This window comes from Hemibagrus wyckioides, linkage group LG15, assembly GCF_019097595.1.
Source record: "Hemibagrus wyckioides isolate EC202008001 linkage group LG15, SWU_Hwy_1.0, whole genome shotgun sequence".
NCBI classification, from domain to species: domain Eukaryota; kingdom Metazoa; phylum Chordata; class Actinopteri; order Siluriformes; family Bagridae; genus Hemibagrus; species Hemibagrus wyckioides.
Genome location: NC_080724.1, coordinates 23027698 through 23045197, shown reverse-complemented (window position 1 = coordinate 23045197; position 17500 = coordinate 23027698). Strand labels below are relative to the sequence as shown.

General features: G+C 38.7%; 1 protein-coding gene across 1 annotated transcript in view; it reads left to right on the top strand.

The window, feature by feature from the left end:
- Nucleotides 1-17500, top strand: part of LOC131366296 (fibulin-2-like) — an 89753-nt gene that overhangs the window by 6950 nt on the left and 65303 nt on the right. Inside the window, exons 3-6 of the mRNA XM_058410652.1 lie at nt 2644-2755; nt 3233-3356; nt 15688-15874; nt 17177-17395. Coding sequence (XP_058266635.1) covers nt 2644-2755; nt 3233-3356; nt 15688-15874; nt 17177-17395 — 642 coding nt within the window. The remainder of the gene's footprint in view (nt 1-2643; nt 2756-3232; nt 3357-15687; nt 15875-17176; nt 17396-17500) is intronic.

Here is a 17500-nt window from a genome sequence, read left to right as displayed (position 1 = left end):
GGGAGGAAACTGGGTGAAGGAGGAAACCCAACACCTTGGCCTTTATAGCTTCATATTTCCATGAATACATTAAATACAGACTTAATAAACATAAGCAGTGAACTTCACTTCTGTTGTGTTTATCCATCCACTGAATCATTTTTCTTCTTTATAGAATTCTTTCATTCAAACTGAACAAATTAAACTTGTCCGCTTTTGTTTACACAAAGAGATCATATCAGAGACGGTTCTCAGAGCGTGAGTGAGTGAGCATAACTGTTTCATTCTGTCTCACTCTGTCTCACCATCTTACTCTGTCCATCTCACTCTGTCTCACTCTGTCTGTCTCACTGTCTTACTCTGTCTGTCTCACTTTCTCACTCTATTTGTCTCACTCTGGCCCACTCTGTCTCACTGTCTCACACTGTCTGTTGCATTCTTTCTTACTCTGTCTGTCTCACTCTGTCTGTCTCACTCTGCCTGACTCACTGTCTTACTCTGATTTTCTCACTCTGTCTCAATCTGTCTGTCTCACAAAAAAATGAAAATGAAAGCTGATTCTGACGTCCCTGAATCAAAAACTCAGAATCACGTGTTTCTTAGGAAGGAGGTTTAAAAAAAAGTCTAAATAAGAAAGAGAGAAAACTTTCTTCTGTTTCTGTTTGGATAAAAGCACCAGAATCTTTTATACACTCAAATTTATAATGAAGTAAAAAGTAAAAATGACAGAATTCTTTTGAAATATTTTCCTGTTTCCTGACAGTTGGGTGTTGTGGAGTCATGTCCTTAATAAATAATCACTTTCAGGATGGGTAAACTGCCTCAAAAACACGAGTGAGCTCACCAGGATGATAAGACTTGTTTCAGCTCAGTCAAGACAACAATCCTTCAAAACATAACCCTGTGTCCAATTATCCAAAACCTGTCATTACAATTAGAGTAAAAGAGAGGGAATCAGTTCACTTCATCAGGCTCACATGCTTTACAATGATTTTCTATTTATGTTAATAAATGAATTTATAATGTAGAAGTACATAACAATAAAAACCAAGTGAATTAATTTAATCAGTTAAGCAGTTTGTTAGTTGAATGAATTTGTGCTTTCAGTTAAATTTTTTAAAGAATAAAAACGTACTTTTATACTTGTATAAATACATTAAAAATAACAATAATAATAATATAAATGATTTAAATATTAATATAATTAAAGTACAATTCAATTACAATTAAATAATAATAATAATAATAATAATAATAATAATAATAATGTGTAGTATAGTCGTATGTATAATATGTAGTAGTAGTATATTTTATTTCAGATAATACAATACAAGTAGATACAAGTGTCTACATACATCCTTCTTCAGTCCGTCCCTTTGTGGTAACGGTTTGATGTTCTGTGTAGAACCGCACAGACTGTAGATGTTTCTAATCAAAAAAGGTAAAAACTGACTAAAATCCCAAGAACAAGCTAGAACTTTAAAATCCACCATTTTTAAGAGGTTCTCGCGACAGCAGTCCACATCTTATCTTAGGGATCGAGTTTGTTCCCTCGATATAGAACCTTAGAACCAAGACTTGGCCTTTCAGACAGGATTCCCATCAAGACCCCTTTTAGGAAGTGAAGACCCCTGATCTACCCAATGACTACTTATCTACCCCCAGCATCCTTAAGCCACACATTTTCTAAGATTTTTATATTTGGAAGCATGTCTGCTGTAATTCCACTCTCCAGAGCTGATGGGACGAGGATGGGTTCTGCGTTTACAGTTTTGGCTCCTCTCAGGGTTTCCTCTTAATGTTCTTAGGAAGTTCTTTTTTGCCACTATGACCTTTGGCTCATTTATTAAATCCTGGAAATCTGCTTTTTACCTAATAAATGTTCTTAATCTCTGAAACTCTGAGATTTACATTCCTCACTCTGAGAACCACAAACATTTAGATCCACTGAATCAATTAATGACCAATAAAAAACAGAACTGTTAAGGTCACGCCAGGGGAACTCTTACATGTGCTGTGAAAAACACTACAGCATGGTGACTGTGCGTTGAAATGTTTTCTGATTAGTTGTTAACTTCTACATTAAAACATGAAAGCTTCCCCAAAGGGACCGCTCAAATATTGTGTCCTGTCTTCATAAACGCATTATAACCTGCTTACAGATGATGGAACATCCAATAAAACAGAGATACACTGGTTTTCTGCCATGTTGTGATCAAGGCTGGTATTTTTATTAAGCCTCCAGAGAGACTTAAGAGAACTGTGTGTGTGTGTGTGTGTTTTCACTATGACCATCACAGACCTTATTTTAGCAACATTAGTGTTTAATATGGTTGCCATGGTATCCTGAGGTTACTGAGTTCAGTCAGATCACTTGAATGTAAATGACTCCACATCAGCTTGTTTCCTCAAGCTGTTTATCAAGTGCAGTTAATCTGCTTATCTCTAATTCACCTCACATTCTTCTGTGCTCTTCTAATCAGTTTTTTAGTACACAGCTATATCAGTGTATAAAAAACCCTGTCTAGTTTGCTAGCTTACAAAACAAGCAGTTTTGTAAGGGGCGGTTCCACATTTGCATATGCATGTATATTCATTCAGTTATTTGTATTATATGTTCTCTAATATTTGTCTGCGTGTGTGTGTGTGTGTGTGTGTTTCTAGTCAATTCCAGGGAGGTTAGCATGTGCTGTGAAGCTGGTGAGAATTGGGCCTCTGCTCACAGCCACTGCAACGACATGGTACCCACGAGGACAGACCCGGGTTCTACTTGCTGGTAACTCGTAATTCTGTCAGTTTGTTACAGCAGTGTTTACTGTTGTCATGGATACACATTTATGAAAGTATTGTGTGTGTGTGTTTCTGTTACACCATTATAGCAGCTATAAACATCCCTTCCGTTATGTTCAAGTTACTGAGAAACCACAAAGTTGTGAAGATGTGAGCAAAACTTTGAAAAAAAGTTACAGCTTCCAGGTGCACTGGAGACTCCTTCCTTATGTGTTAAGACACAAAATTCTCACACATTTCTTCTGACAGAAACCTTCATCTTATGCGCAATCGTTTAATCTGTTTATGTGGACCGTCTGCCACAAGTCTCTGTTAATGTGCTGTTACTATAAAAGTGATAACATATCAGAGCGAGTGCATTAATATAAACCTGTGCTGCTGTCAGAGCTGCTGAATTAATCAACACTTTCTTGCCAATCAGAATATAATTGTAGTGTTGATGGTTTCTCTTGTCATGTCTCAGGTGGGCTCAGAAGCAGTGCTGTTTGAGGTCGCTGAGAGAAACTCAGTGTTCATCTGGAATAAACACCGCAATACAGGGGCGTGACTGTGGAGCTGATGATGCAGATCTCTGTGACTCATATCTGGTAAAGTAAAGGGACTCGGGTTCTCTGAATAGGTGCAGGAAATATTGTCCTGGAGAGATTAAAGAGAGACTTTATTTTCTCCTGTGCAATCACAGAAGAGTAGTGTTAAAGTGAGTGATTAGTGTTACAGTGAGTGATTAGTGTTACAGTGAGAGATTAGTGTTACAGTGAGTGATTAGTGTTACAGTGAGAGATTAGTGTTACAGTGAGTGATTAGTGTTACAGTGAGTGATTAGTGTTACAGTGAGAGATTAGTGTTACAGTGAGTGTAGTGTTACAGTGAGTGATTAGTGTTATAGTGAGAGATTAGTGTTACAGTGAGTGATTAGTGTTACAGTGAGAGATTAGTGTTACAGTGAGTGTAGTGTTACAGTGAGTGTAGTGTTACAGTGAGTGATTAGTGTTACAGTGAGAGATTAGTGTTACAGTGAGTGATTAGTGTTACAGTGAGAGATTAGTGTTACAGTGAGAGATTAGTGTTACAGTGAGTGTAGTGTTACAGTGAGTGTAGTGTTACAGTGAGAGATTAGTGTTACAGTGAGTGTAGTGTTACAGTGAGTGTAGTGTTACAGTGAGTGATTAGTGTTACAGTGAGAGATTAGTGTTACAGTGAGTGTAGTGTTACAGTGAGTGTAGTGTTACAGTGAGAGGTTAGTGTTACAGTGAGTGTAGTGTTACAGTGAGTGTAGTGTTACAGTGAGAGGTTAGTGTTACAGTGAGAGATTAGTGTTACAGTGAGTGTAGTGTTACAGTGAGTGTAGTGTTACAGTGAGAGATTAGTGTTACAGTGAGTGTAGTGTTACAGTGAGTGTAGTGTTACAGTGAGAGGTTAGTGTTACAGTGAGAGATTAGTGTTACAGTGAGTGTAGTGTTACAGTGAGTGTAGTGTTACAGTGAGTGATTAGTGTTACAGTGAGAGATTAGTGTTACAGTGAGTGATTAGTGTTACAGTGAGAGATTAGTGTTACAGTGAGAGATTAGTGTTACAGTGAGTGTAGTGTTACAGTGAGTGTAGTGTTACAGTGAGAGATTAGTGTTACAGTGAGTGTAGTGTTACAGTGAGTGTAGTGTTACAGTGAGTGATTAGTGTTACAGTGAGAGATTAGTGTTACAGTGAGTGTAGTGTTACAGTGAGAGATTAGTGTTACAGTGAGTGATTAGTGTTACAGTGAGTGATTAGTGTTACAGTGAGAGATTAGTGTTACAGTGAGTGATTAGTGTTACAGTGAGAGATTAGTGTTACAGTGAGTGTAGTGTTACAGTGAGTGATTAGTGTTACAGTGAGAGATTAGTGTTACAGTGAGTGATTAGTGTTACAGTGAGAGATTAGTGTTACAGTGAGTGTAGTGTTACAGTGAGAGGTTAGTGTTACAGTGAGAGGTTAGTGTTACAGTGAGTGTAGTGTTACAGTGAGTGATTAGTGTTACAGTGAGTGATTAGTGTTACAGTGAGAGAGCAGTGTTACAGTGAGAGAGTAGTGTTACAGTGAGAGATTAGTGTTACAGTGAGTGATTAGTGTTACAGTGAGAGGTTAGTGTTACAGTGAGTGTAGTGTTACAGTGAGAGATTAGTGTTACAGTGAGTGTAGTGTTACAGTGAGAGATTAGTGTTACAGTGAGAGATTAGTGTTACAGTGAGTGATTAGTGTTACAGTGAGAGATTAGTGTTACAGTGAGTGTAGTGTTACAGTGAGTGATTAGTGTTACAGTGAGAGATTAGTGTTACAGTGAGTGATTAGTGTTACAGTGAGAGATTAGTGTTACAGTGAGAGATTAGTGGTACAGTGAGTGTAGTGTTACAGTGAGTGATTAGTGTTACAGTGAGTGTAGTGTTACAGTGAGTGATTAGTGTTACAGTGAGAGATTAGTGTTACAGTGAGTGTAGTGTTACAGTGAGTGATTAGTGTTACAGTGAGAGATTAGTGTTACAGTGAGTGATTAGTGTTACAGTGAGAGATTAGTGTTACAGTGAGTGTAGTGTTACAGTGAGAGGTTAGTGTTACAGTGAGAGGTTAGTGTTACAGTGAGTGTAGTGTTACAGTGAGTGATTAGTGTTACAGTGAGTGATTAGTGTTACAGTGAGAGGTTAGTGTTACAGTGAGAGATTAGTGTTACAGTGAGTGATTAGTGTTACAGTGAGTGTAGTGTTACAGTGAGTGTAGTGTTACAGTGAGTGATTAGTGTTACAGTGAGTGATTAGTGTTACAGTGAGTGTAGTGTTACAGTGAGTGTAGTGTTACAGTGAGTGATTAGTGTTACAGTGAGTGTAGTGTTACAGTGAGAGGTTAGTGTTACAGTGAGAGGTTAGTGTTACAGTGAGAGATTAGTGTTACAGTGAGTGATTAGTGTTACAGTGAGAGATTAGTGTTACAGTGAGTGTAGTGTTACAGTGAGTGATTAGTGTTACAGTGAGAGATTAGTGTTACAGTGAGAGATTAGTGTTACAGTGAGTGATTAGTGTTACAGTGAGAGATTAGTGTTACAGTGAGTGTAGCGTTACAGTGAGTGATTAGTGTTACAGTGAGAGATTAGTGTTACAGTGAGTGATTAGTGTTACAGTGAGAGATTAGTGTTACAGTGAGAGATTAGTGGTACAGTGAGTGTAGTGTTACAGTGAGAGATTAGTGTTACAGTGAGTGATTAGTGTTACAGTGAGAGATTAGTGTTACAGTGAGTGTAGTGTTACAGTGAGTGATTAGTGTTACAGTGAGAGATTAGTGTTACAGTGAGAGATTAGTGTTACAGTGAGTGATTAGTGTTACAGTGAGTGTAGTGTTACAGTGAGAGATTAGTGTTACAGTGAGTGATTAGTGTTACAGTGAGAGATTAGTGTTACAGTGAGTGTAGTGTTACAGTGAGTGATTAGTGTTACAGTGAGAGATTAGTGTTACAGTGAGAGATTAGTGTTACAGTGAGTGATTAGTGTTACAGTGAGAGATTAGTGTTACAGTGAGTGTAGTGTTACAGTGAGAGGTTAGTGTTACAGTGAGAGGTTAGTGTTACAGTGAGTGATTAGTGTTACAGTGAGAGATTAGTGTTACAGTGAGTGTAGTGTTACAGTGAGAGATTAGTGTTACAGTGAGAGGTTAGTGTTACAGTGAGAGGTTAGTGTTACAGTGAGTGATTAGTGTTACAGTGAGTGTAGTGTTACAGTGAGTGATTAGTGTTACAGTGAGAGATTAGTGTTACAGTGAGAGATTAGTGTTACAGTGAGTGATTAGTGTTACAGTGAGAGATTAGTGTTACAGTGAGTGTAGTGTTACAGTGAGAGATTAGTGTTACAGTGAGTGTAGTGTTACAGTGAGTGATTAGTGTTACAGTGAGAGATTAGTGTTACAGTGAGAGATTAGTGTTACAGTGAGTGATTAGTGTTACAGTGAGAGATTAGTGTTACAGTGAGTGTAGTGTTACAGTGAGAGGTTAGTGTTACAGTGAGAGATTAGTGTTACAGTGAGTGATTAGTGTTACAGTGAGAGATTAGTGTTACAGTGAGTGTAGTGTTACAGTGAGAGATTAGTGTTACAGTGAGAGGTTAGTGTTACAGTGAGAGGTTAGTGTTACAGTGAGTGATTAGTGTTACAGTGAGTGTAGTGTTACAGTGAGTGATTAGTGTTACAGTGAGAGATTAGTGTTACAGTGAGAGATTAGTGTTACAGTGAGTGATTAGTGTTACAGTGAGAGATTAGTGTTACAGTGAGTGTAGTGTTACAGTGAGAGATTAGTGTTACAGTGAGTGTAGTGTTACAGTGAGTGATTAGTGTTACAGTGAGAGATTAGTGTTACAGTGAGAGATTAGTGTTACAGTGAGTGATTAGTGTTACAGTGAGAGATTAGTGTTACAGTGAGTGTAGTGTTACAGTGAGTGATTAGTGTTACAGTGAGTGATTAGTGTTACAGTGAGAGGTTAGTGTTACAGTGAGAGATTAGTGTTACAGTGAGTGATTAGTGTTACAGTGAGTGTAGTGTTACAGTGAGTGATTAGTGTTACAGTGAGTGATTAGTGTTACAGTGAGAGGTTAGTGTTACAGTGAGTGTAGTGTTACAGTGAGTGTAGTGTTACAGTGAGTGATTAGTGTTACAGTGAGTGTAGTGTTACAGTGAGTGATTAGTGTTACAGTGAGTGATTAGTGTTACAGTGAGTGTAGTGTTACAGTGAGTGTAGTGTTACAGTGAGTGATTAGTGTTACAGTGAGTGTAGTGTTACAGTGAGTGATTAGTGTTACAGTGAGAGGTTAGTGTTACAGTGAGTGTAGTGTTACAGTGAGAGGTCAGTGTTACAGTGAGTGATTAGTGTTACAGTGAGTGATTAGTGTTACAGTGAGTGTAGTGTTACAGTGAGTGTAGTGTTACAGTGAGAGAGTAGTGTTACAGTGAGTGTAGTGTTACAGTGAGTGATTAGTGTTACAGTGAGAGATTAGTGTTACAGTGAGTGTAGTGTTACAGTGAGTGATTAGTGTTACAGTGAGTGTAGTGTTACAGTGAGTGATTAGTGTTACAGTGAGAGATTAGTGTTACAGTGAGTGTAGTGTTACAGTGAGTGATTAGTGTTACAGTGAGTGTAGTGTTACAGTGAGAGATTAGTGTTACAGTGAGTGTAGTGTTACAGTGAGTGTAGTGTTACAGTGAGTGATTAGTGTTACAGTGAGTGTAGTGTTACAGTGAGTGATTAGTGTTACAGTGAGTGTAGTGTTACAGTGAGAGATTAGTGTTACAGTGAGTGTAGTGTTACAGTGAGTGTAGTGTTACAGTGAGAGATTAGTGTTACAGTGAGTGTAGTGTTACAGTGAGTGATTAGTGTTACAGTGAGTGTAGTGTTACAGTGAGAGATTAGTGTTACAGTGAGAGATTAGTGTTACAGTGAGTGATTAGTGTTACAGTGAGTGTAGTGTTACAGTGAGAGATTAGTGTTACAGTGAGAGATTAGTGTTACAGTGAGTGTAGTGTTACAGTGAGAGATTAGTGTTACAGTGAGAGATTAGTGTTACAGTGAGTGATTAGTGTTACAGTGAGAGATTAGTGTTACAGTGAGTGTAGTGTTACAGTGAGTGATTAGTGTTACAGTGAGAGATTAGTGTTACAGTGAGTGATTAGTGTTACAGTGAGAGATTAGTGTTACAGTGAGAGATTAGTGTTACAGTGAGTGTAGTGTTACAGTGAGTGTAGTGTTACAGTGAGAGATTAGTGTTACAGTGAGTGTAGTGTTACAGTGAGAGAGTAGTGTTACAGTGAGAGATTAGTGTTACAGTGAGAGATTAGTGTTACAGTGAGTGATTAGTGTTACAGTGAGAGATTAGTGTTACAGTGAGTGTAGTGTTACAGTGAGAGATTAGTGTTACAGTGAGAGATTAGTGTTACAGTGAGTGATTAGTGTTACAGTGAGAGATTAGTGTTACAGTGAGTGTAGTGTTACAGTGAGAGATTAGTGTTACAGTGAGAGATTAGTGTTACAGTGAGTGATTAGTGTTACAGTGAGAGATTAGTGTTACAGTGAGTGTAGTGTTACAGTGAGTGATTAGTGTTACAGTGAGAGATTAGTGTTACAGTGAGTGATTAGTGTTACAGTGAGAGATTAGTGTTACAGTGAGAGATTAGTGTTACAGTGAGTGTAGTGTTACAGTGAGTGTAGTGTTACAGTGAGAGATTAGTGTTACAGTGAGTGTAGTGTTACAGTGAGTGTAGTGTTACAGTGAGTGTAGTGTTACAGTGAGAGAGTAGTGTTACAGTGAGAGATTAGTGTTACAGTGAGTGTAGTGTTACAGTGAGTGTAGTGTTACAGTGAGAGATTAGTGTTACAGTGAGTGTAGTGTTACAGTGAGAGATTAGTGTTACAGTGAGTGATTAGTGTTACAGTGAGAGATTAGTGTTACAGTGAGTGTAGTGTTACAGTGAGTGATTAGTGTTACAGTGAGAGATTAGTGTTACAGTGAGAGATTAGTGTTACAGTGAGTGATTAGTGTTACAGTGAGTGTAGTGTTACAGTGAGAGGTTAGTGTTACAGTGAGTGATTAGTGTTACAGTGAGAGGTTAGTGTTACAGTGAGTGTAGTGTTACAGTGAGTGATTAGTGTTACAGTGAGTGATTAGTGTTACAGTGAGTGTAGTGTTACAGTGAGTGTAGTGTTACAGTGAGTGTAGTGTTACAGTGAGTGATTAGTGTTACAGTGAGTGATTAGTGTTACAGTGAGTGATTAGTGTTACAGTGAGTGTAGTGTTACAGTGAGTGTAGTGTTACAGTGAGTGTAGTGTTACAGTGAGTGATTAGTGTTACAGTGAGTGTAGTGTTACAGTGAGTGATTAGTGTTACAGTGAGTGTAGTGTTACAGTGAGTGTAGTGTTACAGTGAGTGATTAGTGTTACAGTGAGTGATTAGTGTTACAGTGAGAGGTTAGTGTTACAGTGAGAGGTTAGTGTTACAGTGAGAGATTAGTGTTACAGTGAGTGTAGTGTTACAGTGAGAGGTCAGTGTTACAGTGAGTGATTAGTGTTACAGTGAGTGATTAGTGTTACAGTGAGTGTAGTGTTACAGTGAGTGTAGTGTTACAGTGAGAGAGTAGTGTTACAGTGAGAGATTAGTGTTACAGTGAGAGATTAGTGTTACAGTGAGTGTAGTGTTACAGTGAGAGATTAGTGTTACAGTGAGTGTAGTGTTACAGTGAGAGATTAGTGTTACAGTGAGTGTAGTGTTACAGTGAGAGATTAGTGTTACAGTGAGTGTAGTGTTACAGTGAGAGATTAGTGTTACAGTGAGTGTAGTGTTACAGTGAGTGTAGTGTTACAGTGAGAGATTAGTGTTACAGTGAGTGTAGTGTTACAGTGAGTGATTAGTGTTACAGTGAGTGTAGTGTTACAGTGAGAGATTAGTGTTACAGTGAGAGATTAGTGTTACAGTGAGTGATTAGTGTTACAGTGAGTGTAGTGTTACAGTGAGAGATTAGTGTTACAGTGAGAGATTAGTGTTACAGTGAGTGATTAGTGTTACAGTGAGTGTAGTGTTACAGTGAGAGATTAGTGTTACAGTGAGTGTAGTGTTAAAGTGAGAGATTAGTGTTACAGTGAGAGATTAGTGTTACAGTGAGTGATTAGTGTTACAGTGAGTGTAGTGTTAAAGTGAGAGATTAGTGTTACAGTGAGAGATTAGTGTTACAGTGAGTGATTAGTGTTACAGTGAGTGTAGTGTTACAGTGAGAGATTAGTGTTACAGTGAGTGTAGTGTTACAGTGAGTGATTAGTGTTACAGTGAGTGATTAGTGTTACAGTGAGTGTAGTGTTACAGTGAGTGATTAGTGTTACAGTGAGTGTAGTGTTACAGTGAGTGATTAGTGTTACAGTGAGTGTAGTGTTACAGTGAGTGATTAGTGTTACAGTGAGTGTAGTGTTACAGTGAGAGATTAGTGTTACAGTGAGTGATTAGTGTTACAGTGAGTGATTAGTGTTACAGTGAGAGATTAGTGTTACAGTGAGTGTAGTGTTACAGTGAGAGATTAGTGTTACAGTGAGTGATAAGTGTTACAGTGAGTGATTAGTGTTACAGTGAGTGTAGTGTTACAGTGAGAGATTAGTGTTACAGTGAGTGATTAGTGTTACAGTGAGTGATTAGTGTTACAGTGAGTGTAGTGTTACAGTGAGAGATTAGTGTTACAGTGAGTGATTAGTGTTACAGTGAGTGTAGTGTTACAGTGAGTGATTAGTGTTACAGTGAGTGTAGTGTTACAGTGAGTGATTAGTGTTACAGTGAGTGTAGTGTTACAGTGAGTGATTAGTGTTACAGTGAGTGTAGTGTTAAAGTGAGAGATTAGTGTTACAGTGAGAGATTAGTGTTACAGTGAGTGATTAGTGTTACAGTGAGTGTAGTGTTACAGTGAGAGATTAGTGTTACAGTGAGTGATTAGTGTTACAGTGAGTGTAGTGTTACAGTGAGTGATTAGTGTTACAGTGAGTGTAGTGTTACAGTGAGTGTAGTGTTACAGTGAGTGATTAGTGTTACAGTGAGTGTAGTGTTACAGTGAGTGATTAGTGTTACAGTGAGTGTAGTGTTACAGTGAGTGTAGTGTTACAGTGAGTGATTAGTGTTACAGTGAGTGTAGTGTTACAGTGAGTGATTAGTGTTACAGTGAGTGTAGTGTTACAGTGAGAGATTAGTGTTACAGTGAGTGATTAGTGTTACAGTGAGTGTAGTGTTACAGTGAGTGATTAGTGTTACAGTGAGTGTAGTGTTACAGTGAGAGATTAGTGTTACAGTGAGTGTAGTGTTACAGTGAGTGTAGTGTTAGTCTGAGATTAGTGTTACAGTGAGTGTAGTGTTACAGTGAGAGATTAGTGTTACAGTGAGTGTAGTGTTACAGTGAGTGTAGTGTTAGTCTGAGATTAGTGTTACAGTGAGTGTAGTGTTACAGTGAGAGATTAGTGTTACAGTGAGTGTAGTGTTACAGTGAGTGTAGTGTTAGTCTGAGATTAGTGTTACAGTGAGTGTAGTGTTACAGTGAGTGTAGTGTTACAGTGAGTGTAGTGTTACAGTGAGAGATTAGTGTTACAGTGAGTGTAGTGTTACAGTGAGAGGTTAGTGTTACAGTGAGTGATTAGTGTTACAGTGAGTGTAGTGTTACAGTGAGAGGTTAGTGTTACAGTGAGTGTAGTGTTACAGTGAGAGATTAGTGTTACAGTGAGTGTAGTGTTACAGTGAGAGGTTAGTGTTACAGTGAGTGTAGTGTTACAGTGAGTGATTAGTGTTACAGTGAGTGTAGTGTTACAGTGAGAGATTAGTGTTACAGTGAGAGATTAGTGTTACAGTGAGTGATTAGTGTTACAGTGAGAGGTTAGTGTTACAGTGAGTGATTAGTGTTACAGTGAGTGTAGTGTTACAGTGAGTGATTAGTGTTACAGTGAGTGTAGTGTTACAGTGAGTGTAGTGTTACAGTGAGTGTAGTGTTACAGTGAGAGATTAGTGTTACAGTGAGTGATTAGTGTTACAGTGAGTGTAGTGTTACAGTGAGTGATTAGTGTTACAGTGAGTGTAGTGTTACAGTGAGTGATTAGTGTTACAGTGAGTGTAGTGTTACAGTGAGAGATTAGTGTTACAGTGAGTGATTAGTGTTACAGTGAGTGTAGTGTTACAGTGAGTGATTAGTGTTACAGTGAGTGTAGTGTTACAGTGAGAGATTAGTGTTACAGTGAGTGTAGTGTTACAGTGAGTGTAGTGTTAGTCTGAGATTAGTGTTACAGTGAGTGTAGTGTTACAGTGAGAGATTAGTGTTACAGTGAGTGTAGTGTTACAGTGAGTGTAGTGTTAGTCTGAGATTAGTGTTACAGTGAGTGTAGTGTTACAGTGAGTGATTAGTGTTACAGTGAGTGATTAGTGTTACAGTGAGTGTAGTGTTACAGTGAGTGATTAGTGTTACAGTGAGAGATTAGTGTTACAGTGAGTGATTAGTGTTACAGTGAGTGTAGTGTTACAGTGAGAGGTTAGTGTTACAGTGAGTGTAGTGTTACAGTGAGAGGTTAGTGTTAGTGAGTGTAGTGTTACAGTGAGAGGTTAGTGTTACAGTGAGGGGTTAGTGTTAAAGTGAGTGTAGTGTTACAGTGAGTGATTAGTGTTACAGTGAGTGTAGTGTTACAGTGAGTGATTAGTGTTACAGTGAGTGTAGTGTTACAGTGAGAGATTAGTGTTACAGTGAGAGGTTACTGTTACAGTGAGTGATTATTGTTACAGTGAGTGTAGTGTTACAGTGAGAGATTAGTGTTACAGTGAGAGGTTAGTGTTACAGTGAGTGATTAGTGTTACAGTGAGAGATTAGTGTTACAGTGAGTGATTAGTGTTACAGTGAGTGTAGTGTTACAGTGAGAGATTAGTGTTACAGTGAGTGTAGTGTTACAATGAGAGATTAGTGTTACAGTGAGAGATTAGTGTTACAGTGAGTGTAGTGTTACAATGAGAGATTAGTGTTACAGTGAGAGATTAGTGTTACAGTGAGAGAGTAGTGTTACAGTGAGAGAGTAGTGTTACAGTGAGTGTAGTGTTACAGTGAGAGATTAGTTTTACAGTGAGTGATTAGTGTTACAGTGAGTGTAGTGTTACAGTGAGAGATTAGTGTCACAGTGATAGATTAGTGTTACAGTGAGTGTAGTGTTACAGTGAGAGGTTAGTGTTACAGTGAGAGATTAGTGTTACAGTGAGAGGTTAATGTTACAGTGAGTGTAGTGTTACAGTGAGAGAGTAGTGTTACAGTGAGAGAGTAGTGTTACAGTGAGTGTAGTGTTACAGTGAGTGTAGTGTTACAGTGAGAGATTAGTGTTACAGTGAGAGATTAGTGTTACAGTGAGTGTTGTGTTACAGTGAGAGATTAGTGTTACAGTGAGTGTAGTGTTACAGTGAGAGATTAGTGTTACAGTGAGAGATTAGTGTTACAGTGAGTGTAGTGTTACAGTGAGAGGTTAGTGTTACAGTGAGAGGTTAATGTTACAGTGAGTGTAGTGTTACAGTGAGAGATTAGTGTTACAGTGAGAGATTAGTGTTACAGTGAGTGTAGTGTTACAGTGAGAGATTAGTGTTACAGTGAGTGATTAGTGTTACAGTGAGTGTAGTGTTACAGTGAGAGAGCAGTGTTACAGTGAGAGAGTAGTGTTACAGTGAGAGATTAGTGTTACAGTGAGAGATTAGTGTTACAGTGAGTGTAGTGTTACAGTGAGAGATTAGTGTCACAGTGAGAGAGTAGTGTTACAGTGAGTGTAGTGTTACAGTGAGTGTAGTGTTACAGTGAGTGTAGTGTTACAGTGAGAGATTAGTGTTACAGTGAGAGATTAGTGTTACAGTGAGTGTAGTGTTACAGTGAGAGATTAGTGTTACAGTGAGTGTAGTGTTACAGTGAGAGATTAGTGTTACAGTGAGAGATTAGTGTTACAGTGAGTGTAGTGTTACAGTGAGAGAGCAGTGTTATAGTGAGAGAGTAGTGTTACAGTGAGAGATTAGTGTTACAGTGAGAGATTAGTGTTTCAGTGAGTGTAGTGTTACAGTGAGAGATTAGTGTTACAGTGAGTGTAGTGTTACAGTGAGAGAGTAGTGATACAGTGAGAGGTTAGTGTTACAGTGAGAGATTAGTGTTACAGTGAGAGATTAGTGTTACAGTGAGTGTAGTGTTACAGTGGGAGAGCAGTGTTACAGTGAGAGAATAGTGTTTCAGTGAGTGTAGTGTTACAGTGAGAGATTAGTGTTACAGTGAGTGTAGTGTTACAGTGAGAGATTAGTGTTACAGTGAGTGTAGTGTTACAGTGAGTGTAGTGTTACAGTGAGAGAGTAGTGTTACAGTGAGAGAATAGTGTTACAGTGAGTGTAGTGTTACAGTGAGAGATTAGTGTTACAGTGAGTGTAGTGTTACAGTGAGAGAGTAGTGTTACAGTGAGAGTAGTGTTACAGTGAGTGTAGTGTTACAGTGAGAGATTAGTGTTACAGTGAGTGTAGTGTTACAGTGAGAGATTAGTGTTACAGTGAGAGATTAGTGTTACAGTGAGAGTAGTGTTACAATGAGCGATTATTGTTACAGTGAGGAGAGCATCACACTCTTCTCATCATCTTTCTTCTCCAGTTCTCTGAATGTGGGTTCTGGATGGAGTGTTGCGTTGTTGTAGAGTCACATCACTTTGGGAAGTTTTCAGCACGTAGATCAAGTGGAGTAATAGAATCTTTTTGGCCAATGTCTCCACACACGTTCATTCACAACTCCTTCCTGTCCTCTGACTGGGCCGTGCACATGCTTGGCTCAGCGGGAATGTGGAAATGGAAAAGCCTGGGTCAGTCCAGCGTGTGATTTGTGCCAGAGGTTTTCCGTCCTCACCTCAACTCCTTCTCACTGGTTCCAAGTGACTACAGCCCAAATAATTCAGTTTTCAGTGGCTTGTGCTGTGAAAACTGGAAATCAACTTATTTCACACCTTCACCAATACACCAAACTGACAAACTGATCAAAGGAAGAGTGCAGTGAAGAGGAGTGGAAAATGTCCTACAAATGGCACTGTTTAAAGTAATGTAAAGCACAGAGAGAGTCAGGACATTAGAAAAACAATTAAATATTATATATAAATAAGGATAAAATAAAATAAAAATAGTTCATAAATAAGGAGAAAAGGAAAAAAATTATTTGAGGTTGTGATTTTTGTGAACTAAAAAAAAATGTTTCATAAAATATATATATACACACATCTTTTATAAAACTTTTTTTTTACTTCACAAAAATCACAACTTCAAATATTTTACACACGCACATATGTATGTATGTATGTATATATATATATAGGGCATCTGCCCAGCAGGGGATTGTGGGTAATGTGGTGGTCTGTTTCCAGGAGTGCTGTACGTGTTGTGCACTGGGTCTGCGTCTCCGAGCACAGCGAGAGTCATGTGACTCTCCACAAGGTTTGGGTGCAACCTGTAGCCACACACTTCTGACCTGCTGTGAGGGGACAGGCTTGACCAGTCAGAGCACAGTCAGGGAGAGGACAAGCCCCCAAGCCACCAGCCCACCCAGGAGAGGTATTTTATTCATATATATATATACTGTGTACTGTATGTATATTTATAACACACACACATCTGTCTCTCTATCTGTCTGTCTGTCTGTCTCTCTATCTGTCTGTCTGTCTCTCTATCTGTCTCTCTGTCTCTCTATCTGCCTTTCCATCTGTCTCTCTCCGGCGTTTATAATGATGTTTCTCCTGCTAATGGAATTGACCTGATGGTTTCCATTAAACATTTTAATGGTCTGCAGTGGCTTCAGTTCATTTCTGTATAAATAATTTGTAGTATCTAAAGATCCAGCAGTCTCCGTCTGTGTTCGCTAAACCTGTTCCTGTGCACCAAGTCTCTTTTATTTTCTTCCTGAGCTCAGAACTTCTGTAGCTGAACCTTCTGTGTGTGTGTTTGTGTGTGTGTGTGTGTGCATGTGTATGTGTGTTTTTATGCAGCAGTCATGGCATTTACATTTGGTTTTCATTTTCCTCCTGGATCAGAACCATAATAATGAGAGTTACAGAGCAGAAGAAGAATTATCCTGACTCAAGCTCATACACAGCTCACAGCACACTGTACACCACATACACTCCGCAACTGCTGTAGTTTACTATAATCAGTTTACTATAATTAATTACTATAATCAGCACAATTACACCAAACATGGGTTTATATTAATTCGCTCGCTCTAATACGTTATCGTTAGAGAGCAGACATGTACGCTCCACTCATAATAAACAGATTAAAAATCACTGACATAGGGAGGTTTTCTGTTTATGTAATACATGTGGAAGGAGTCTCCAGTGTCAGGGCTGTGCAGCAGTCAGCTGGAGCTTTAAGTTGAGCCACATCTTCAGGACATCTTCTTCTGTGCTGGTTCTTAATAACATCTCAAGCTGAATTTTTTATTAAAGAGGAATAAAACACTTGGGGATGTCCTGTTAGTGGAAAATAATCAACCTCAGGGTGGAAACATCATACAGTAGAATTCTCTCAACTCATTTCCATTAGACTCCATAATGGATTTGACCTAATGGTTTCCATTAAGCAGTTTTAAGGTTTGTTAAAAAAAAAGAAAAAAAAGTGAACATTTAACATTCTGGCATCTTATCTGGAAAGACTTACCATTTTATCTCATTTATTTTTTTAAATGCTATATATATATATATATATATAAATAGGTAGCATATTTTTAAAGCTAGATATTTATATATAATGAGTTTGTAATCTTTGTCATGCTACTGGAAATATCCTGATGGTTTCTATTAAACGTTGTCTCTGTAGTAGTTTGTGGTGGTAGAAGTGAATGTGTGATGCTGTGTTCAGTTTCTGAAGGTCCGGAGCACCAGGCGTTTTCTCTGGAGGAGGTGGAGGACACTGAGAACATGGTGGAGAAGGTGGATGGTGTGGAGGATGTGGATGAGTGCCGTGTGTACGCCGGCCAGCTGTGTCATCATCAGTGTGTCAACACACAGGGGTCATACGTGTGTGTGTGTTTCCCCGGATTCGTCCTGCAACCGGACGGGATCCAGTGCCTGCAACAAGGTGAGGAACGCTGCTGTGTGTGAGTGTGTGTGTGTGAGTGTGTGTGTGTGTGAGTGTGTGTGTGTGTGTGTGAGTGTGTGTGTGTTTAGGTAATTTATCTTTATT